General features: G+C 37.4%; 1 protein-coding gene across 1 annotated transcript in view; it reads right to left on the bottom strand.

The window, feature by feature from the left end:
• Positions 1 to 3798: 3798 nt before the first annotated feature.
• The window catches only part of alpha-Man-Ia (alpha-Mannosidase class I a), a 262108-nt gene continuing 240782 nt past the window's right edge, over positions 3799 to 25124 (bottom strand). The window contains exons 9-10 of the mRNA XM_090379089.1: positions 16213 to 16385; positions 3799 to 4264 (exon numbers count right to left, since the gene is read on the bottom strand). Of these exons, the coding sequence (XP_090235215.1) occupies positions 4028 to 4264; positions 16213 to 16385 (410 nt within the window). The 3' untranslated portion in view covers positions 3799 to 4027. The remainder of the gene's footprint in view (positions 4265 to 16212; positions 16386 to 25124) is intronic.

The following is a 25124-nucleotide window of genomic DNA, read 5'->3' as shown; positions in this document are numbered from 1 at the left end:
TTACGGTGCAACGGCAGCTATAGGCCATTATGCGCCATAACAGGGAGTAAGTGATTTTGTAATAACTGAGAGCAAAGTGGAGGAGAAATTGTTGAAGTTAAACATAAGGCACCTGAGGTGAACAGGATCTATCCAGTTATATTAAAGGAGGCAGCAAAGGAAGTAAGCAAACCCTTAGCTATAATTATGAGAGCTTCCTTGGACTCAGGGGAGGTCCTCGTGGACCTCCCCTGAAAAAAGTATCACTGCAAAAGTATCACCAATTCACAAAGGGAGTTCAAAAGGTGACACAAATAACTACAGATCTGTTAGTTTAACTTGTGTTCCAGGGAAAATAATGGAATCACTGGTTAAAGAAGCATTGTAGGATCATCTAGAGTTAAAGGGAGGTCTTGTCTGACCAATTTGATTGGATACTATAATGTGGTTACAAAAGAACTGAATGCCAAGAATAATTTTGATATCATATACTTGGATTTCAGGAAAGCTTTTGATTTCAGGAAAGCTGTTGCACATGGAAGACTGCTGTACAAATTGGAGAGGTATGGCAAATAGGGGAGGTCATGGAGTCTTGTCAATGATATATAGGAATTTTGCTAGCAGGGACAGGGAGGTGATTATCCCATTATACAAGGCAATGATCAGGCCACACCTAGAGTACTGTGTATAGGTCTGGAGGTCTCATTTTAGGAAGCATGTAGAGTTGCTAGAACAAGTACAAAGAAGGGCAACAAGATTGGTGAGAGGAACAGAGGGGTGCTCTTACCAAGAAAGGCTAAAGTTCTGCAAATTGCAGTGCCTGGAGAGTAGGCACCTGCTAAGTGATCTGACTTCAATGGGTTGAGCAAGCTGAATGCTGATAGGATTCTTCCTCTTGTGCAGACTAAGTGCCTGAAGCACAGTTTCAGATTGAGGAAAGATAGTTGTAGAACAGATTTGCAGAAAATTGCCTTTAGCCAGCAGGTAGTTGATTGGTTGATGGAAGCTACAACAGATGGAACAGGCTTCCATCTTTTGTTGTGGAAGCTAATAGCCTAAATAAATTTAAGGCCAAATGAATGGAGGGGTGAAATGGGAGGGTTTTTTTTTTTTTTTTTTTTTTGGCTGATGCTGCATAAGCTTGCTTTCTTGCATTGTATGCCTCTACTAATGCTAATGCTATTTTTTATTATTATTTTTTTTCCTTTTCTTATTTATATAGTCCCTTGTCCTGCCCTTCTATGTGTTGCACTTCCTGAAAAGCAATGTTAAGTTTTGAAGTGCACTATTATTTTAAATGTGCACCCTTGTGTGTTTTACAAGTAAATCTAGTTCGATTTGAATTTTAAATCGAACCACAGGTAATCACATGTGCATTTCTAAATTAATTAAAATTCCTAAATTATTACTTATATATTTTATCAAAGGAAGCTCCATCTTCTAATGACTTTGTCAATTAGATTAAACATAACATTTATGTGGTGTAAGTAAATGTAGGCCTATATTTTTGCTACTCATAAGCTTTAAGTTTTTTAATTATAAGCTTTAAAAAAATAAATCAGATATTGGGATATGAATAAATAAAATCATTTTTAGCATGCATGTTATATACATACTGTATATGCTTACTAGTTACCATGCTTTTCATGTTTGGCAAAGTGAACTTTTTTGTTTACTGCACTGTTAAATGTATTGTGCTACATTTAATTACCAATTTTTAATTTTTACCAAAACTTAATTTTAAGTGCGCCAAGAAAGAAGAGAGATAAGTTTTTGTTTTAACTCTGGAACAGCTAGGCTACAAGATAAGCATTGGCAACTTGAAGTTTATTATATAGCAACTGATTATTTTATCTATGATAAAATAATCAGTTGCATGTTAACTATAAGTTTGATAATAATTTTATTGTCTCCTTGGATGACGAAAATTTTTTATGCGAGAATGAATCTTGAATAATATAATGTAAAGTTCTTGATAAAATAGATTCTGCTTCACTTAACCAGTTAACTGGATCCTTTTCAGATATGCATCCACTTTGTTGATTGAGGGATGTATATGTTTTCAAATAATAACATTAGCATTCATATTTGTGAGGTGGGAGGCAGGGAAGAATTACTCAGCATAATATGTACAGGCAGGCACTTCAGTGAGTATAAAATGAGAGGAAAAATCTGATTTTGAGTACGAATTATTTATTCAAAATCAGATTTAAAAGACAAGTATTTGAGATAAAATACTAATTATAAATATAGAGCTTGAAAAAAATTATGCAGTATGTATTTTGGATGCCATAAATGCAATAATCTTTTTTACTTTCTTTTGCTTCTTCATTCATAAAGCCAATCAACACATGCAATTTAATGTTTATCATCCACTGTAAAAAATGAATATTTCTTTTCCAGCTACCTCAACATTATAAATGTAATTTCTACAATCATGATCAATTTATAAATGCCTCACATAACTTCTTTATAAACATATATATGCAATTTGTTTGTTCTTTTGATTCATTATTAAATATTTTTTGGAATTCTGTTTCTTTTTCTGAAGAAAAGTGTTACATATATTCAAAAGGTAAATACTGAAAATAATTTTTGAATTAGTTAACTCAAAAATAAACAATTTCATAAAATAAATTCAAAAGGTAAATACTGAAAATAATTTTTGCATTAGTTAACTCAAAAATAAGCAATTTCATAAAATAAATTTTCATAATTTTGGAAGGGAGGGAGAGAGAGAGAAAGCAGAGATTGTCGTGTTTTGAACTGCATGTGTATGGTTCTGGGCTGCCCTGTCCCCACCCATCCCCATTTTACTTTTACTAACACACAAAGAATGTAAATGAATATTATAAATAGACACAATCACTAAAACTATTTTGTTCATGCTCAGTATTAGATTACCAATAACTAACCACTTTGGAAAATTTTAATTATTCCGTGTTTTTTTTTTTTTTTTTGTACTAATTTCAATGTTGGCAACTCTATTTTGTACACTTCTGTACAGAAAGATGTCAAAATATACTAAAGTATACTAAAGATGACAATGTATACTAATGTAATGCATTATACTATATAAAATTGTTTTAAAAAACTATACTCCTAGAATTAATGACAATGTTCTATCTAAAATCAGCATCCAATATCTTCCCTCTTATACTCTTAAAGGATGACACAAGAATTGGGGGTCAATAAAGGTAGATAAAAGGAGAGAATGAAAAAAAGTGAAAGAAAAGTGGGGAAAAGTGAGAGAAAAGAGCATAAAATATATACATTTTTTTTTTTCATTATTATTTTGTCTATTTTATCTGTCTAAAGTATAATACAATCCCAGAGTGACTAAATTTATTTTTAGGCATTATTTTTTTAACCCAGTTATCATGTGGACAAGTTCAAATAAGACAATTTACAATGGAATGATGTAACTTTTTTTTTTGTTTTTTAACAAAACAATCTTTCATGATATAAAGTCATTTTTGTCTTTGTTCCTATCCAGAACATATAAGAAATCAATTTCAATATTTTCACTTGATTAAAACTTTCCTTCAGTAATCCTTCATATAATAAAGTATATGTAGGAACAACATATTTAACAAGGATAACTATATTACGGCCACTACTTTTTTCAGAAATCTGATAACTTATGTATAATTTAAAATTTTTTTGTAGCTACTATCATCTCTGGCTATATTTTCAGTCATTTAACAGAATGCCCTCAATCATATATATATATACACACACATACACAAACACCCACACACACAGTAATACATATACATATATATATTAATATGCATGTGGGCGAGTGGATGGGTATAATTATGGAAGAGTGATGAATTTGGTGACTAATTAATGCCTTAATTCACTTATGAGATCGTTTCTATGGCAATAGATTCAGATGAAAGACATTATAATAACAGTTCCCGTGTTCAAGTTTTATGTACAGCCTGAAAAACTCTTGTAAGAAGAATTTTGTGCACATCATCTGCAAATCACTGTCTTTGAAAAATTTTTTGGTTGAATAAATAAGTCAGGATTAGTATGGTTATCAGCTGTCAATCCGGAATGCAGGATTCTTTCCTTTCACTGGTAAAGGATGGGCTTCGGTATTTAACACCCACATGTCTAGAGGAAGTAGATCATCTTCAGAAAAAAGCAAATACAGGTACTTCAAAGTTTCAGCCAAGAAAAAACTCTGCTGAACATCATCTTTGGGGCTATCTACAACATAAACATTTTTGAGGCCTGTATATCCTCCTCCCACTCTGCAGTGCTTTTCTATTGCCTGGAAATAAAAATCTAGGTTTAATTTTTAACGTATAGAAACTTTATTTGATATCTAAATAAACTTAAAATAATAAAAAATAAAAATAAATACAGAAAAATAAATTATGCTACATAAACTCTAGCTTAAAAATGAATCAGGAACATGAAAGAATGGAGGGATTCACACTTATTTTTACATTCTGCCTTGCCTGACTAAAATACCACAAATCCTACCTCAATGCTGAGAAGAAGAATTGCATACTGTGACATTACTGAATTTCTACAGCTATGCTTCTAATTCCTTGAGTGATATAAGCAAAGGTTAGTACTCTTGTATATGGCATTTCAAAACAAATTTCAAAACAAAATCTGGAAACTATAGAAGACGCCACAGATGGTTGAAGGTCCCCTTTTTTTCCGTAACTAGTATCAGAGACCATGACAGATAGTGATATTATCATCCTGAAAGTTGACATTTCAATCAGGATAAAAACACCATAGTATGGGGATGCAATTTTTTTTTTTTTTTTTATGAAAACCCCAAACATGAGAGGTATTAGAACCGACAGTACTTAGTACCATGCAGACGAAAGAAGATATTTGTTTACGTTAGACTTGAACTTCTGTAGACTGTAATTTTCAGGAAATATATATGAAGGAAGGCTTTCCAGAAAAAGGCAGTTGAATGAATAACGAGGAAGATGAAAAGTTGGTTCTGTGAGTTTGAAGTTGAACAGTAAATGGATGTTGGCCGGTGGTGGCACACATTCGGGCTGTCTTGAAAGAGTTTGTTATTGTTTGTTATTTGGTTTTTAGGAGCATTAGCAACTAAGGCCATATTGCTCCGGGATATGCGGTGGTCGTTCCCTGACCTTTCCGCATACTCCGTATTTGGTGGTGACGGGCTCGAACCCTGGTCTAATCAAGAAGCGTGTGCTACGCACTGCTGCTCCTTCCCACCTGGCTACGGAGGCGCCTAGTCTTGAAAGAGAGAGCGGGAATTATAGAAGCCAATTCAGAAGAACAGTGCCCATGGAAGTATCTGTAGAAGAGGCATAAAGCAGAAACAGTATGTCTGTGAGACAGAGAATGGAGAGACTCTGTTAGATGATGAGTCATTAATTAACCTAATTGCCCTCTTCTTAATGAAATCTAGAAGCCCGAGAGGAGATTTGGGGACTCTGCCCCAAAACCCCTCTCTTTTTTAGGTGCAGAGGAAGCAATATTTGTAATGTGCTTGTGCCAAGAGAGAGATTAGAAGTCAGGGTAATCCCCAAAAGAGATATATCATCTTGCCTAGAAATTGGAGTATCACCAAAGATAAGCACAGGAGCAGAAGAATCCTTTATGCGAGATATAAGACAGGACTCAGTTTTAGAAGGATTGAAATCAAGTAAGTTGTCTTTGCCCCACTGGAGAATTTCTGGAGACTGGCATTTAAGGAATTGGTAGTGGATATTTGAGAAGTTGAAGCTAACTGAGCAGGGCAATTTTTCTCAAACTGGAAAGTGGAATGTAATGTGCTATAATCAGCAAAACTATGGATAGGATTTCTGGTCAATGGAAGAAGGTCATTAATATACAAGAGGAAAAGAGTTGGAGAAAGAACTGAACCCTGGGGGACACCAGCATTAGGAGAAGTTAGAAGACAGAGAATCATCCTCAGTGAGCAGTCAGAGAGAAAACTGGATAAAGAATTACAAAAAACAGTTGGCAAAAGATAAGGAGGAAGCTTGTTTAGAAGACTTTTATGCCAAACACGATCGAAAGCCTTTGAGATGTCAAGAGCAACTACTTGTTTGATTGCACTATTCTACCATTGTCTGTGATGGTAGGGCAAGGCCTGATGTAGCTGAGTGGTCATTAGAAAGAGTGCAGTAACGCATGCTCTTTGAGTGGATCGGGATTCAAGCCTGTGAATGGTAAATATGATTAACGTTTGTATTGATGATTTATTGTAAACTCCATTGACCTGGTGGTCATGCCGTGGTCATGCCGAAGTATAAACAGGAGTTTTCCATTTGTCATCAATTTGGAGAGGTTCCAGGTTTAAATCCTTCAGAAACTGGGGGAATATTCTTAAAGGCCTATTCAATTAAGGCTATACCTAGTCTGTCTCAGGTGTGGGAAGCAGGGTTCCCACCAAGAATTACTCTATAGAGTTTTCCATCCCGAGCAACATGCACTTGTACAGACATAATACATGATAAAGATCATACAAATTAGTGTACCATTACTAAAGTGGTCAATGCATCCAACTTTACCAACTATTCTACTTCCAATAGCTGTGTAGCTCAGAAACACATATAGGGTCCTTCAATTTGTGGGAATGGAGTGGAACCCCAATTTACACAATTCGTATATTTTAAATTTTAATTTAAATGGTTGTTTCCCAACCACTATTCTTTAATAAAAGTGTTGATAACACCATTAGAGAATGATTTTCAGATCTACATACCTGTAAACTTTTAGAGGAAAAAATATATAATCAAGTAGTAGTATAATCAACTTAGTATCTAGTTGTTTGATCATTATATAGTTGATATTGTCTGATTACACTGTAGTTTCTGCTGCTCTTAGGGATACTCTTCAGAGATGTTGCACTATGAACAGAGAATTTTATGGTTATTTTCCCTTTGAAGTAGCTTGTAATCTGTTTTGAGTGTTTTCTTTATACAGGGTGTCTCAAAAATATTGGTACAAATGTTTAGGGGAGGTAGGTAACATCTAAAGGAATGTGAATCGCATAGGAACCCATAACCGGAAACGTAACCATAAGTCAGTAGATGGCACTGTAGTCGCCGCACGAAGAGCATGCATCAATATACAAACTGTGAGCTGGCAGACATGCACCTAGTGTATGGATTAGCAGAGCGCAATGGACGAGCCGCTCAACGAATTTATGGAGAACGCTTCCCAGACAGACATGTACCGGACAACCATTTGTTTGTGCGTGTACATCAAAATTTGTGCGATTATGGGTCATTTAGAGGTAACAGGAGTAGTGCAGGCAGACCACGTTCGCCGCGAACTCCCGCCCAAGAAGAAAGTGTGTCGAATGCCGTCCAGAATAATCCTACTACCAGCACACGTGCCGTTGTCTCTGCCTTAGGAATGTCTCGCTGCAGTGTACAACGTGTCTAGCACGACGATTCCTTACACCCCTTTCATCTCCAAAGGGTTCAGTTACTGCTCCCCCAAGATCATCCTGCACATGTGGCTTTTGCGCAGTGGTTTCTCCCAGAAAGTGTTCAAGACTTGAATTTTCCAGCCTATGTTTTGTTAACAGATGAGGCTTATTTCACTTGGGAAGGCTTATTCAATCAGCACAATGCTCATGTGTGGGCACACAACAACCCACATGGTGTGCGCCCCCATGCGACACAACATCACTTCACAATAAATGTGTGAGCAAGTATGGTCGGTGACTGCTTAGTCGGCCCATACCTGTTACCATCCCGCATGAACTCCACTAAATATTGGATCTTTTTCTTGAACAAGTTTTACCAGGGTTACTTGACGATGTTCCAGCAAATGTGAGATGCAATATTTGGTTTCAACATGACAGAGTGCCTGCCCATTATGGAAGGTGTGTTTGTGACCATTTGAACAGGCATTTTTGGTGTCGATGGATTGGCTGTGGTGGGCCCGTTGCCTGATTTATCGAGCCTTGATTTCTTTCTGTGGGGGGGGGGGGCCTCAAATCTATCATGTATGAATCGCCTGTGGAGACGGAAATGGATCTCGTGGCGAGACTCGTCTGCGCTGCTGCTACTGTCAAAGAAATTCCAGGTGTGTTCGACCATGTCCGCCAATCCATGCTGCATCGGTGTCACGCATGCATCGCGTCTCATGGTGGAACCTTCGAGCATCTGTTGTAACATCATGAAATGCATCCATCTTGTACTCCATTGTTAATATTATGTCAAATAAATGTTTGCCACTAATTACTGTCTTGTGTCATTTCTGCTTCTTTTGCCTCTGCTACTACTTTCCCGTGACGTTTCTGGTTATGGGTTCCTATGCAATTCACATTCCTTTAGATGTTACCTACCTCCCCTAAATATGTTTGAACCAATATTTTTGAGACACCCTGTATTACAGAAATCTGCTGGATGGGAGGTACTTACAGATGCTTTTAGAAAAGTTTCTCCCAATGAAGTTTTCCACATTTTGAAGGTTTGTCTTTTTTTTTTTTTTTGTTCATTCACATCCAAACAACTGGAAGATCAATTTCTCTATAGGCTGAAATAAATCCAGGAAGGTTTTTATGATTCTATATCTCTTGATTTCTTATACTATATAAGATAGCTTGTAGATTACCTACAGAACTTATTTAAAGCTCTGTTTTATTTTATTCTCTCCTTGTAGCTGTATATTCCTCATTCCTGGATGGTTTTGGAAGCATGAGAAGGCTTTGTTTGATTTGCTGTATGTATCAATTTCTCTGTAACACAGGTCCATAACATTGTGTTTTTTTTTTGGATTATAATTTGTGGTTCTGTGACTGCAAGTTCTATATTTTTCCCAAATTCACCTTCCTGATTTCTATCTTTGAACCCTATGGAAATGACTAGGAGTTTCTTTGATTACAGGAGAGATTTTAGGATAATGGTCACTACTTAAAGGATTATCAAATGCCTTCTAGTTTTAAAGTGGAGAGAAGGTTAAGGGTACATATGAAAAGGTCTGTTTCTGTGCTAATGTTTGATGGGTTATATATTCACATATATATGTGAATACATATCCTATCAAATATATGTATGCTCCATTGTTGATGTGAGAAAGATTGTTTCGATCTAGAAGTTTTTCTATAATTTTAATTATTGAATTATCAATTTAACCAAGGCTGGGTGGTTAAACCTTTCACAGTTAGAGAGTGAACAACATAATGACTGTTGCTGACATGACTACTTGATAGGTACAAGGTCAGTAAAGCAGTTAAACACAATAAAAAAGTCAAAGTTAATTTACGCAAAATAATCATGATGATAAACAATACTTGTACTTATTGTATTTGGTTGGTTGGTGTTTAATGGCACATTAACAACTGAGGCCATAATGTGCCAAGCCAAGATAAAGAAAACACGTTAAAAATATATATCTGGCAACTTCTAAACAGGTTACTACATCAAGGGAATGAAATGTATATCAAAAACATAAAAGGATAAATTCAAATGTGCATATAAATAATAAATAGACTGTAAAAATTTTAAAAACATCAAACGCATTGTTTTGTTGTCTAAAATCTGGATGAGCATAAGTGGTTCAGCCAGATTAATAATATCCATAAAACATAAACATCATGCAATGGTAAAAATTAGACATTCCATAAAAATATGAATAATGGTTAAATTAGTTTCACAGTTCTCACACATAAGTGGGTAATCCGCCCGAACAGAAAAAGAGTGTGTCAGATGACTGTGCCTATGTGAAGCTAAGGAATAACAATTTCCTCTCTTTTGATCCTATGTAAATTGGACTGCCACTGCTCGATTACAGGCTTAATCTGATGTAGTTTATTTGTGGCCTGTCCATTCCAGGAATCTTGCCTATGGGAATATAATCTGATATGTTTATCTGATATTATCTGATATAATCTGATATTAACAGGAGAGATTGCTTCTACAGGGATGGGATACACTTAAATAGAAAGGGTGCAAGAATATTTGCTGATGCTATCGGGGCAGTGTTAGGTGGGTCGGAAAACTGCTAGTTTGGGGGGAGACAAAGACCAAAAGATTGACAGTAGCCACTGGCAGAGGTGAAAGAGATTCTTGCACTGCTTCTATTAGAATGAGCAGAAGCCTGAAAAACAAGATGCATGGTATTTCAGAGACTGCTGGGAGCCATTGCGGTACAAGTAAACACGTGGGTTGTGTTAGGGTAGCTAAGAATAGAAACAGGTGCAGGTATACTTGCGTGTACACCAATGCTAGGAGTTTAGTAAATAAATTTGATGAATTTGAGGTATTGCTCAAAACATCGAAGGCAGATATTGTTGGGATATCAGAGACGTGGTGTCACACAGATATAAGGGATGCAGAACTGCAATTTGGGGAGTACAACGTCTACAGAAAGGATAGACAGGATAGGAAGGGAGGAGGGGTTATGTTATTAGTTAAGAAACACATAAAAACCAAGGAGGTGAAGCCAGTCGACATCGCTGGACAGTGCAGTGTGGAGTCAGTTTGGTGTGACATAAACATTGGGAGATCAAAATTGAGAGTAGGAGTGTGCTATAGGCCTAATGACTCTGATGAGTATAATAAGGAACTGTACAGGGAAATAGAGTGGGCCGGTAAATCAGAGTGTCTTATAATGGGAGATTTTAATTTCCCAGATATTGACTGGAATTTGGGGGCTGGTTACTCACACAGTAGCAGGACTTTTGTGGATTTATTGGATGATTGTTTTCTACATCAGCATGTTCGGGAGGCAACTAGAGGGAGTAATACTCTTGATTTGATTATCAGCAGTGATTCTTCATGCATTAAGAATCTGCAGATAAATGAACCACTAGGTGGCAGTGATCACAGTGTGCTGAAGTGGGATTTACTCAAAGAGGTAACTACCATTAGGGGTAAAGGGAAGGGTTATTGCTTCCGTAAAGGCGACTACGATGGACTGAGACAGTATTTAAATTCTATACAGTGGGACCAACTGATGATGTTACCAACAGCAAATTCAAAATGGGAAGCATTCAAAGAACTTATCTTGGAAGCTACTAGGCTTTACGTACCAACTAAGAAATATTGTTCAAGGTTTAGGCCAAAATGGATGTCAGATGAACTAATGAGGCATATGGCAGAGAAGAAAAATGCATGGGATACATACAAATTAACACATGACACAGAAGCCTATGATAGATACAAGTTGATATGCAACCAAGTTACAAAGGAGGTTAGGCAGGCGAAGGCAGATTACGAGAAATCCTTGGCAAGGGATGCAAAGAAAAACAGCAAAGAGTTCTTTACTTATGTAAACTCTAGAAGGAAGGGGATGAATCAGATTGGTCCACTTGATATTGATGGGTCAAGTGTTGATGATCCTGCTCAGGTAGCTAACAAACTAAATGAATATTTTGCATCGACATTCACACATGAGGAGTTATTCAGCGAGGGGAATGCCAGAGGTGTATTCAACTCTAGCAGTAAGCTACAGAATCTTGAAATAACTGGGAGTAAAGTGGAGGAGAAACTGTTGAAGATAAACACAAGAAAGGCACCCAGGGTGGATGGGATCTATCCAGTTATATTAAAGGAGGCAGCAAAGGAAGTAAGCAAACCTTTAGCCATAATTATGAGAGCTTCCTTGGACTCAGGGGAGGTACCCATAGACTGGAAATGTGCAAATGTGACTCCAATTCACAAAGGAGGATCAAAGGCTGACACAAGTAATTATAGACCTGTGAGCTTAACTTCTGTTCCAGGAAAATTAATGGAGGCACTGGTTAAAGAAGCACTGCAGGATCATTTAGACAAGACTTCAGTTATAGCTCAGACACAGCATGGTTTTGTTAAGGGGAAGTCTTGCCTGACCAACTTGATTGGATACTATGATGCAGTCACAAAAGAACTGGATGCAGGGAATAACTTTGATATTATATACTTGGATCTTAGAAAGGCTTTTGATACTGTTGCACATGGAAGACTGCTACACAAATTGGAGCAGTGTGACATTGGAGGCAAATTGCTCCTATGGATAAAGGGGTGGTTGAGGGGGAGAAGACAGAGAGTGGTAATCAATGGACACTGCTCATCGTGGACTGATGTTATTAGTGGAGTCCCTCAGGGCTCAGTGTTGGGTCCATTATTGTTTTCTGTATTTATAAATGATATTGATGATGGTATATCGGGCTTAATGTCCAAGTTTGCAGACGATACAAAGGTTGGCAGGGTTGTCAAGGACACTACTGACACTATGCTGCTGCAACAGGATCTGGAAAGGTTGAGCAGATGGGCTGAGAGGTGGCAAATGAAGTTTAACATTGATAAATGTAAAGTACTACACATGGGAAACAGCAACCCCAGAGCAATGTATCAACTCTGTGGTACTACACTGACAGTGGTAGAGAATGAAAGGGACTTGGGGGTGGTTGTGCAGGCAGATATGAAGTTCTCTGAGCAGTGCAGACGGGCAGCAAGAGTAGCTCATGGAGTATTGTCAATGATATACAGGAATTTTTCCAGCAGGGATAAGGAGGTGATTATCCCATTGTATAAGGCGATGGTCAGGCCACACCTAGAGTACTGTATACAGGTCTGGAGACCTCATTTCAAGAAGGATGTAGAGCTGCTGGAACGAGTACAGAGAAGGGCAACAAGATTAGTGAATGGAACAAAGGGGTGCTCTTACGAAGAAAGGCTTAAGTTTTGCAAATTACAGTGTCTGGAGACTAGGCACCAGCGAGGTGATCTGATAGAGGTGTATAAAGCCTTGAATGGTTTAAGCATGCTCAATGCTGATGGGATTCTTCCTCTAGCTCAGAGAAATCACCTGAGAGGGCATAAATTCAAATTGAGGAAAGACAGATGTAGGATAGACGTGCGGAAATTTGCCTTTAGCCAGCGGGTGGTTGGTTGGTGGAACAGACTTCCATCCCTTGTGGTGGAGGTTGATAGCCTAAATAAGTTTAAGGCTCAGCTGGACAGGTATTTTGAACGAACAGAGGGGTGAAGTGGAAGTGGGTTTTTTTTTTTTTTTTGGCTGATGCTGAATAAGCTTGCTTTCTTGCATCAAATGCCTCTACTAATGCTAATGCTAATGTATTATTTGCCTGTTGTCTGTATAGGACAGCAGGTCTCAACCTTTTTGAGCTCATGGCACATCTGAAAAATAATGTGAATTTTGCAGCACACTTAGGTGCCTCCGTAGCCAGGTGGGTAGGAGCAGCAGTGCCTGGCACATGCTTCGTGATTAGACCGGGGTTCGAGCCCATGACCGCCAAATACGGAGTATGCGGAAAGGTCAGAGAATGACCACCTCATATCCCCGGAGCAATATGGCCTTAGTTGCTAATGCTCCTAAAAACCCAAATAACAAAACAGCACACTTGATCAAATATAATTATGTGGAGGTTATAACTAAAAAATACTATATATTCAATCAAGTAAGAACCAATATATTGTAATAAAGTCTGAACCAAAGATTTTTTATTTAGTTGCCAAATATGCAAATTGGAAATATTCATTGAAATATTTTAATGAGACACCCAAGCTTGATGCTTTTGAGCATTTTTTGTATGTTAGAGTGTATTTCAGATAAACTTACTTTCGTGTCATCTTCAATGCACATCGGTTTTCCCTTTTATTGGATTTAATATTTGTTAATATTGAGAATCCCAACTCACAACAATAAGTAGCGGAGAACTGCAATAAAATTTTCAAGGCACAATTTGAAATTCAAGATACTCATCTCTGATTGAAATCTAGAACAAATCTAGGAAACTTTGGTAAGTTTCATTTTAAGACTTTAATCACATGAAATTGATGCTAATTGTTCTTCTTCAATCACTGTGAACCCTAAGCCAGAGAGACATAAATGGGTTTTATAACCAGTCAAAACTCTATATTTAGCAATAGAAAGTATTTTTCAATGTTGTTTTCCAATGTTTAAGTGATTAGTTATTGTTGTTGTTGTTATTTGGTTTTTAGGAGCATTAGCAACTAAGGCCATATTGCTCTGGGGATATGCGGTGGTCATTCCCCGACCTTTCTGCATCCTCCGTATTTGGTGGTCACGGACTCGAACCCTCGTCTAATCAAGAAGCGTGTGCTACGCACTGCTGCTCCTGCCCACCTGGCTAGGGAGGTGCCGTGATTAGTTATAAGAGCAGAAATATCCTTTTTATATGTTTCCATTAATACTAAGTATTAATGGAAACATATCAAGATTTCCCCTCCTCGGTCAATTCAGCCAAATCAACAGTTCTTTCTTATATGCTAGTAGTCTGTCTGTTGAAGTAAGGATTTATCATTGCATACTGGTATTCAAGCTGTTCAAATGGATGAATATTTCTGATAGATAAGCTAGCTTCACACAACACAGTTCATTGTTTAGGTATTCGTAAAAATTGTTCTTTTTTTCTGATTGAAAGAAAACTTTAATTTCGTCTTTTACTTCATAGATGTGAAACAAAACCTTTCCCTTTGACAGCCATCTTACTTCTGCAAGCAAAATTAAATATTCATGCTTAGCATCCATGATTAAAGAGAAGGGTTTAGTTTTAAAAAATTAAAGGGTTTAGTAGTCTTGATTTAATGTAATTAACCATTAATACAGCCTGAGGTAACACTGATTTCAACCCATTGCCTAGTGTTCTTCCAATATGGGCCTCCCAGTAGAGAAAGCAATGAGTAAGCATCACATTTGAGTTTTTTACAAATGAAATAAAACCTCTGGTGGACCCTATCATTGATGGAGCACCATCAGCACAGACAGACACCCATGCATGACTTCCTTGAAAGTTCTAATTTTTCTAAGTAGCCAGTCAAAGTATCAAAAATGTCATTACCTCTGGTGTATTCTTTATAAACTGTTTGCATTATAAGAATTGAGTTATAATTTCAGTTCAATGAATAAAATGAACAAGTGCTAGTAGTTGTGCTTTGCTAATAATATCAAAAGACTCGTCCACTTGTAATGCAAAATCTGATTTTTTTTTTCATCCTTGTAGATACTTATTCCCCATTAGAAGACATTTTGATTATTCTTCTTCTTCAAATAGTGTCATCCAACAAGGGCAGTTTAGCAATTTCTTTTTCAGCTTCAGCACCAAACAATGTTCTGACAATCAAACGAGTTGGCAAAATAAGGGACTTGGCTATGGTGTGCAGTTTCTTTTGCAATGCAACGCAATGATTTATGCTACTTGATAAGAAGTAATCTGATCTTTTTCAAAAATTTGTATTGTTTTCTCAAAATAGTTTGCCTGTTTTTTTTGTTTTTTTTTCTTTTGTTGTTGTTGTTGTTCTGAAATGATTCAAATCTTTATCCACAAGATTCGCAAGGTTAATGATTAAATATCTCTTCAATTTGCTATGAACCATGGCATCGTTGAAAAGTTTTTCACCGCAAACAACACACAGAGGTAAAAGACAGTCCTTCTCTTCACATGAAGAAAATCTGAAACTTAAATTAACTGTCCATATACTTTCGGATAACTTTGCACCTCTTTGGTTGCGTATTCCTGCTCAAATGCAGTTGGCTTTTATCACTTGTGGGCCTCCCAATATAATCCTTGTTGCAGCATTCTCCTACACATCTTCTGATGAAATTTTCTATTTTACTTTTAGGGTGACTATTTAAGCATGACAAAGTAACAATTAAATTAAACAATAAAAAAATAGACTGCTAAAATGCTTTAATGTAATTATACAAATGTAATCACAACATTGATTATATCTCTGCAAATCACCAAGCAAACCTGTCCATTGTTGTTGTTGTTGTTGTTGTTATTTGATTTTTAGGAGCATTAGCAACTAAGGCCATATTGCTCCAGGGATATGCGGTGGTCATTCCCTGACCTTTCCGCATCCTCCATATTTGGTGATCATGGGCTCGAACCCCAGTATAATCAAGAAGAGTGCACTACGCACTGCTGCTCCTGACCACCTGGCAACAGAGGCACCCAAACCTGTCCGAATTGTCTCAAAGAAGTGCAACTAAAAACTGAATAGTTTATAGTAAAATCTGGATTATCTGCATGCCTCAAATAATCAAGACATTACTGTACTTTTAGTGAGGATACATTTATTTTACAATCTTTCACCCTAAGTTGTTTTTGAATCAAGATTTAAATTATTACATGCTGGAACTTACAAAACACAATAAAAAAACAGCTTTTATTAAAAAAAAAAAAAAAAAAAAGAAAAAAAGAAGAAGAAAAAAAGAAGAAGAAAAAAAAAGAAAGAAAGAAAGAAAGAAAAAAGATTTTAAACATTTAAAAAATAATTATATGGTTACCTCAGCAGCTTCCCAACCCCACTCACGATACTTTGGATCTCGGGTTATGCGCCACAGATAGAAATATGTTTCAATTACTTCTGGTCGTTGAATATAGTATTTTTCATTTTGCTTCAGAGCTTTGGCTTCGATGCTATCAGTAAAACGAAAAGATTCTGGTCCGAGCTTAGTAGCTAAATATAAATTTAAAAAAAAAGGGGGAAGAAAATATACAGTAACTTAATTCTTATTAAATACTCTAGTTCCTTAAGCAATAATAAATCATATTCTATGCATTTTAAACATGAAATGGGAAATTAAAGGCACAATACCCTTAACATAAAAACGTATGTGTCAATTTAACATATCATACAGAAATTTCTAAAAATTTTTATTCTTAGGTTTTTGTCAAAAACTAATATAAAATCCAAATGCGAAAAATAGAAAATTTGTGTCCTACATGTATCTGTATAGTGTACAGCATATAGAAATGACTGATTAATGGACATACCAAATTTCAGTCAAATTTGTGAGATATTTTTGAAATACACATTTGTGTTATGTTTCTCAAATGCAGACTTACCAAATATATCAATATGGACTTCAATACCGCTGCTAAGTGGCTCAACTCATCTTCAGCACAGAATACAATGTATGATGACATAGATCTACTATGCAATTTGCAATTTGTTTTACCTAAGCAATAATAAGTCATACCCTCTGCACTTTTAAAAAAAATGGGAAATTAAAAGAACAATACTCTTTATAATATAAAAATGTATGAATACAACTATAAGTGCCTGGCAAAATTATGCAAGAAAGCAAAGCTCATATAGCATCAAACAAAAAAAATTTTTTTTTTTTTTTTTACTCATTTCATTCGCCCAGTCCTAATATGTTCAAAACTTTAAATCTATCAACTTGCATCACTACATGGAAGTTTACTCTAACAATCACTCTCTAGCTGAATGAAAATTTCCACACAGCTGTTCTGCAACCATCATTTTCCAATTTAAATTATATTGATTATATCTCCTTGTGTGTGCCATTCAAGAAATAATAAGGATGCCATCAGCATTTACTCAACTCTTTTAAAGCTTGGTAACCAAAGGCAACCACAGAGATGTCTAGTTACAAGATGTTCTCCTAACTAATGTTGCTGCTCTTCTCTGCACCCTTTTCAACAGATCTAAGTCCTTCCTAAAATGAGGCTGTCAAATCTCCATGCAGTATTGCAAATGAGGGCTAACCACTGCTTTATACAATGGAATAATTACCTCTTTGTTCCTGCTGGCAAAGTTCCTGCAGGAACTTTGCCAGCAGGAAGCAACCTGTCTACATTTATCAGCAAACTTGACATTGGATTGCAATTACTCCTGGGTCATTTTCATTCTCCACTACCTCGAGTGTGGTACCAACCAAATGGTATGTCATTCTGGGATTTTTCCTGAAAAATGTAGTATCTTGCATTTATCAATGTTAAAACTCATTTGTCATTTTTCAGCACAACTGGCTAGTTTACCTAGATTATTGACACAGCATAATCTGATTACTGTCATTAACCGTTCTTTTAAGACATCCACGAAGACCAGTGGCTATTTATAACTACTTTTCATAGCCAAACTTAACCATTTTATCTATGGCAGTAACTAGCTCCTATTGCCCCAACTTGAACTTGGGAACCTGAATCAAGTGAACCAATATCAGAGTTTACTGAATTCTAAGTATATGATGACAAAATTATTCTTTGCATCTAGCAGCTATGTTATGACCTCATAGTAGATTATCAGACTTGTCAGGCATGAGTTCACTTTTAACAAATCCATGTTGTGATCACCTTATAGTTCCACTTTTGTAAAGAAGTAATGCAAGATCAGTTCCACTGATCTTGCATTACTTCTTTACCCTGGTGGTTGCAGCAGATAAAATGACAAGCGATGCTTGAAAATAACATTCTCAAATTAACAGTTGATCAATGATTAAAAATCTGAAATTTTTTAACCTCTTAAATATAGTCAAACTTTTACTGCAATAATTCATGAAGTGATGTTGTGCACGAGAATCTACAAGTGACCTACCACCATCTTTAAATTATTTCACTTTTTGCTTGAAGAGTAGTGTAAGACCAGATAAATAACGCCGCTGTGTTTTTTTTTTTTTTGTTTTTTTTGAAAACCCCAAACACAAGAGGTATTAGAACCTATAGTACTTAGAACAGTGCTTGGGTTGGAGGTTGAGAAGACGAAAGAAGATATTTGTTGACATTAGACTTAACTTCTGTAGACTATAATTTTCAGGAAATACCTTAAAAGGAAGGTTGTTCCAGAAAACAGCAGTTGAATGAATAAATGAGGAAGATGAAAAGTTGAGTCTGTGAGTTTGAAGTTGGACAGTAAATGGATGTTGGCTGGTGATGGCACATTGTTCGGACTGTTGACTTTTTTTTTTTTTTTTTTTAAATAGGCCCTAGCCACTGAAATCCCAGGAAACTAGGTGGCAGGACCTGCCAGAGCAAATTGTTGTGATACTGGATACACCCTGCTAGCCTCCACGTGGCAGGGTATGGGCAACGTCGGGCCCCACTAGGGGCCTGGCGGCCAATAAGCCGGATAAACAATGGGCACAACATATCACACTGCACAGACACGAGCCACACACTTTCAAGTCTCTGGCTTGACAGTGTACTGTCCTCGATACAGCGAAACACACGCGGAGATGGGAGAAATCCCAGGTGCCGTCTGACACGAACATACCTTATACCTTGTTCGGACTGTTTTGAAAGAGAGAGCAGGAATTATAGAAGCCAATTCAGAAGAATTGCCCATGGAAGTATCTGTAGGCATGCAGCAGAAACAGTATGTCTGTGAGACAGCGAGTGGAGAGACTCTGTTAGAGATACGTCATTAATTAACCTAACTGCCCTCTTCTGAATGGAATCAAGAAGCCTGAGAGAGGTTTTGGGGGAACTGCCCCAGATGTGGAAACAATATTCCATGGTAGGGCAGATTTGCGATTTGTACTGAGTGAACAGCAGTGGGAGAAAAGTAAAGGTGAGAGGCGATAGGAGCATAAGAATCCTTTTTATGAGATATAAGACAAGAATGAGTTTTAGAAGTCTTTGCCCCACTGGAGAATTACCTGGAGATCGGCATTTAAGGAATTGGTAGTGGATATTCGAGAAGTTTCAGCTGATTGAGCAGGAAAAGGTTTCTCGAACTGGAAAGTGGAATGCAATGTACTATCATCAGCAAACTATGGATAGGATTTCTGGTCAATGGAAGAAGGTCATTAATATACAAGAGGAAAAGAGTGGGGGAACGAACTGAACCTTGGGGGACATCAGCATTACTGGAGAAGTTAGAAGACAGAGAGTCATCTATCATCATCCTCAGTGAGTGGTCAAAGAGAAAACTGGATAAAGAATTACAAAAAAAAACAGTTGGCAAAAGATAAAGAGGAAGCTCGTTTAAAAGACCTTTATGCCAAACACGACCAAAAGCCTTTGAGATGTGGTAGCAGTGGCATGTGATGCAAGAAAGCAAGTGTATGCAAGGTGTGGCATGTGAAGCTTATGCAGCATCAGCCAAAAAAAAAAAAAAATCACACCATTCCCTCCAAATGCCTGTCCAGTTCCTCCTTAAATTTATTCAACCTATCAACTTCCACGACAGATGGAAGTTTGTTCCAGCAATTAACCACCTGCTGGCTAAAGGCAAATTTCCACACATCTATTCTACATCTGTCTTTTCTTAATTTGCATTTATGCCCCCTTAGGTTCGTAATCTGAACAAGTGGAAATGGAAGGATCCCATCAGAATTCAGTGTGCTCAACCCAATAAAGGCCTTATACACCTCAATCAGATCACCACGCAGGTGCCTAGTCTCCAGCCACTGCAATTTGCAGAACTTAAGCCTCTCTTGGTAAGAGGATCCCTTCATTCCCCCTCACCAATCATGTTGCCCTTCTCTGTACACGCTCAAGCAAATCTACATCCTTCCTAAAAGAAGGCCTCCAGACCTGTATGCAGTACTCAAGGCGTGGCCTGACCATTGCCTTATACAGAGGGACAATCACCTCCTTTTCCCTGCTAGCAAAATTCCTATATATCATTGACAAAACCCCATGACCTGCCCTGCAGCCTGTCTGCATTGCTCAGAAAACTTCATATCTGACTGCACAATTACTCCCAGGTCTTTTTCATTTTCTACCACCTTAAGTGTAGTACCACACAGTTGGTACGTTTCTCTGGGGTTACTTCTACCCATATGCAGTACTTTGCATTTGTCAAGGTTAAACTTCAGTTGCCACTTCTTAGCCCATCTGCCAAAATTATCTAGATCCTGTTGCAGTAGCACACTACCATTACTGTCATTAACAACCCTGCCAACCTTCGTATCATCTGCAAACTTCGACACAAAGCCTGATATACCTTCATCAATATCATTGATAAATATACAAAACAACAGTGGACTCAACACCGAACCTTGTGGGACTCCACTAATAACGTTAGTCCACGAAGAGCAGCACCCATTGATTATCACCCTCTGTCTTCTCCCACTTAACCATCCTTTTATCCATTGTAGCAACTTACCCTTAATACCATTCTGCTCCAATTTGTACAATAGTCTTCCATGCGCAACAGTGTCAAAAGCTTTCCTGAAATCCAAATATATGATATCAAAATTATTTTTTGCATCCAGTTCCTTTGTAACCACATCATAATAACCAATCAGATTTGTCAGACAAGACTTTCCCGTAACAAACCCATGCTGTGTCTGAATAATTGCTGCAGTCTTGTCTAGATGATCCTGCAATGCATCTTTAACCAGTGACTTCATTATTTTACCCAGAACAGAAGTTAAACTAACTGGTCTGTAATTACTCGTGTCACCCTTTCATCCCCCTTTGTGAATTGGGGATACATTTGCACATCTCCAGTCCGTGGGAACCTCCCCTGAGTCCAAGGATGCTCTCATAATTATGGCTAAGGGTTTGCTTAGTTGCTTTGCCGCCTGCTTTAATATAACTGGATAGATCCCATCCACCCCAGGTGCTTTTCTTATGTTTAACTTCAACAATTTCTCCTCCACTTTGCTCTCAGGTATTACAAAATCATTAAGTACCTGCTACAATTTGATAACCTTCTGCCATTTTCAAACCTTAATAATTCCTCATGTGTGAATGTAGATGCAAAATACTCATTCAGTTTGTTTGCTATCTGAGCAGGATCATCAACAGTCAAACCATCAATGTCAAGTGGACCAATCAGATTCATCCCCTTCCTTTTAGAGTTTATAAGTAAAGAAATCCTTGCTGTTTTTCTTAGCATCTTTTGCCAAGGATTTCTCGTAATCTGTCTTCGCCTGCCTAACCTCCTTTGTGACCTGATTACAGACTAGCTTATATCTGCCATAGGCTTCTGAGTCGCTTGATAATTTATATGCATCCCATGCATTTTTCTTCTCTGTTACGAGTCTCATTAGTTCATTTAGGCCTAAACCTCGAACAATATTTCTTAATAGGTATGAAACTTTTAGTAGCATCCACAATTAATTTCTTGAATGCTTCCCACTTAGAATTTACTGTTGGTAACATCGTCAGTTGATCCCACTGTACAGAATTTAAAAACTGTCTGAGACCGCTGTACTCACCTTTACGGAAGCAAAAATCCTTTTCTTTACCCCTGATGGTAATTAAATCTTTAAGTAAATCCCACATCAGTACACTGTAATCACTGTCACCTAGTAGTTCCTTTATCTGCAAATTCTTAATACACGAATGATCACTGCTGATAACCAGATCAAGAGTATTACTCTCTCTGGTTGCCTCTCGAACATGCTGCATCAGAAAACAATCATCTAATAAATCCACAAAAGTCTGACTAGTGTGAGTGACCAACCCACAAGTTCCAGTCAATATCTGGGAAATTAAAATCCCCCATTATAAGACATTGTGATTTACTAGCCCACTCTATTTCTCTGTACAACTGTTCATTGTACTCATTCCAGTCATTAGGCCTATAACACACTCCTACTCTTATTTTTAATGTCAAGAGCAACTGTTTGTGTTTCATTGAATTTGTCCATAAATCAGTAACATAAGCCAGAATATCACCAATGGATCAACACTGATGGAATCCATACTGGCGAGTAATTGATTTCTCCATTACTTTAGAAAGAGTAGAAGTAATTGCAATGGGACGATAATTGGATGGGAGAGATTTGTCACCCTTTTTAGGAACTGGCTGGATATGAGCAAATTTCCAAGCAGTATGAAAAACATCTTTGGAATAAGAAATTGAAAAAAGGTTACAAAGAACAGGAGTAAGTTCAGGAGCACAGATTTAGAGAAAAAGTGGAGAAATACCATCAGGAACTGGAGCTTTCTTACATCAAGATTCATCAAAATTCTTCTGACATCCTTTTGACAGAAGACTACAGCAGGCATTGAATGGAGCGTGTTGGGAATGGTGGGAGGTGTTTTATCAAGATCATTAATACATGAGTTGGAAGAAAAATGGGATGCTAGCAGATCAGCTTTATCCTTGGCTGAAGTGACAATAGAACATCTGGTTTTGACGGAGGTGGGAGCAGAGATGGGCAAAAGTTGCGGCCAATAGCTTTGGCAAAAGAGACCAGAATGCTCGGCTACCATTAGAGCAAGAAGAAAGTTTTCTACTCTTAGCCTGTTCAAAATCTAGTTTGGACTGATTAATAACTGCTTTACAATTGTTGCGAGCTTTGATGTAAGCAGAAAATGAAACAGGAGAATTGGAAACAAGCCAATTACAATATGCAACATTCTTCCCTCGAAAAGCCTTAGCACATTTATTGAAAAACCAAGGTTTAGATAAAAGACGAGATTTTAAAGTGAAGTGGAGTGTAGAATAGAGGATTCCATTCCTACAAGAATAATTTCAATGATATGATCTGAGCAAACATTGATATCAGAAGTTTTGAAACAGTAATCCAACTAAGGAAAAGAAGAGAAGAAATCTAGCAGGTCATCCCATTTTGCATTCTTATAATGCCAAACAACATGAGGTTGGGAATAGCCATGATGGAGAAGAGACAATCACCAAGTTGTGATCTGAGGTGTCTAAAGGACCACTCACTTTGACCGTGTACTTAGATGTGTTGCTTGGGAGAAAAAGATCAAGCGTGTTGGCTGTATGGTTAGGATTGTCCGGTATTCTTGTAGGAAAATGAACAATCTGTGTGAGGTCATTAGTAATTGCAAAAGCCTCAGCACCTTGATCAGTTCAGTTGGTGTGACTAGAAAACGGAAGCCAGTTGGAGTTGTGAACATTAAAATCACCAAGGAAAATTACCTCACTGTTAGGAAAGTTCGATTGGAGAAAGTCAAGTTGCAAAGAGAGGAAGTCAAAGAGCTCCAAGTGATTAGTGGAGTTGGGAGAACGGTAGAGACAACAGATGAATTTGACACAATGAGGTAGAGAGATTTTAAGCCAGAGAAGATCGAAAAGAGGATATTCCAAATTACCAAGTCTCTGACAGGGAATATCAGAACGGACATATGCACAAGTACCACCTTTGTGGTGAAAGGAATCATACAGGGAATAATTTGGGCAACTGAGATGAGCAGTAGTTGAACCAACCGATAACTGAGATTCTGTCAGAAAAAGTACATAGGGTTTGTCAGACTGCAGGTGGAAATGGACATCGTTGAGATTAGAACTGCAGTCTGGTGTATTCAATAGTAAGAAAAAGTGGGAGAGGACATACTGTATGAAGTAATGAAATTTTTGGATATGGCGTACACATGGTAAGAATATACCCAGATCCTTGACATAATGTGGCCTCGACAATGCTCCCTGTATACACACTACTTGGACTCCCTCCAGCCACTATCTGGCAGAGTAGAGATACCAAGATTATACAATAGCTGATCTGGAAGTCTCCTAAAGAGTTACCAATAGGTTCAGTCCAGTCCGGTATACTAACTAGCGGCCGGCCTGCGAATACCATTTTAAAGCTGTACCCTCGAAATGTAAGGAAGATTGGATCTCGCCATGATGTTCATCATAACCTCAAAAGTCATTAGTCATACTGCATGATGGAAGAGATGGGGAAGGGTTGACCAGAACTTAGCTCCGAAGACTAAACATGGGTTCCGCCACTTCAAGCCTCCAACAATAAGCAAAGTGGTGGTATTGCACCGGTTGATGAGAGTCATCTACCACCTAGAACTGCCTAGTAACACGGGGGGGGACCATTCCTCCATGCGGTGTGGGCACCACACCTCAACCCCTGCTTACGTTGGTTCACACCTGGGTTGTCACTCACAGTGTGCTTGCACATGGGGGTTATACCCAGGATTACTAACAGTCCCACCACCGTGAAGATGTAAGCAGAGGATTTGGCTCTGAGAGACCGTCCGGATTTCGCTGAAGTTTGGTCCACGGATATCAGTTCCATCGGCGTTTTAGACAATAAAAACCCCAACACCTGATATTCTCTCCTTTCATGCACCGTGAAGGATGCCAAATTTGAAATAGGCCTGAAAACAAGTAACCAGTAGTGTCACTTATATATAATGTTTTTTTCATTTTTTTAATAATATTTATAGACATAATAAGCTGAAATATATGCACATACATATATCTGAAATTTCACACACTTAAGAGACACTTATTGGAAAATGGAAGAGAATACTGGCGTTAGCAGAGGCATATGATATAAGAAAGAAAGCTTATACAGCATCGACCAAGAAGAAGAAAAAAAAACTTCCCATTTCACCTATCCGTTCACTCCAAAAGTTTGTCCAGTTCTTCCTGGAATAAGAGATTAATGTTTCTATATTATATATGAGCGTTGTTTTTTTTTTTTTTGCAATTTTTAGAAGAATTAAAGCGCAAAAACACAGAATGTTTTTTTTTTTTTTTTTTAATCAAAACTTAAAAGTACACACA

Source organism: Mastigoproctus giganteus, chromosome 8 (assembly GCF_048544385.1).
Source record: "Mastigoproctus giganteus isolate SK-2022 chromosome 8, ASM4854438v1, whole genome shotgun sequence".
Classification (NCBI taxonomy): Eukaryota; Metazoa; Arthropoda; class Arachnida; order Uropygi; family Thelyphonidae; genus Mastigoproctus; species Mastigoproctus giganteus.
Note: the sequence above shows the minus strand (reverse complement) of the source record. Positions and strands in the feature narration are given on the sequence as shown.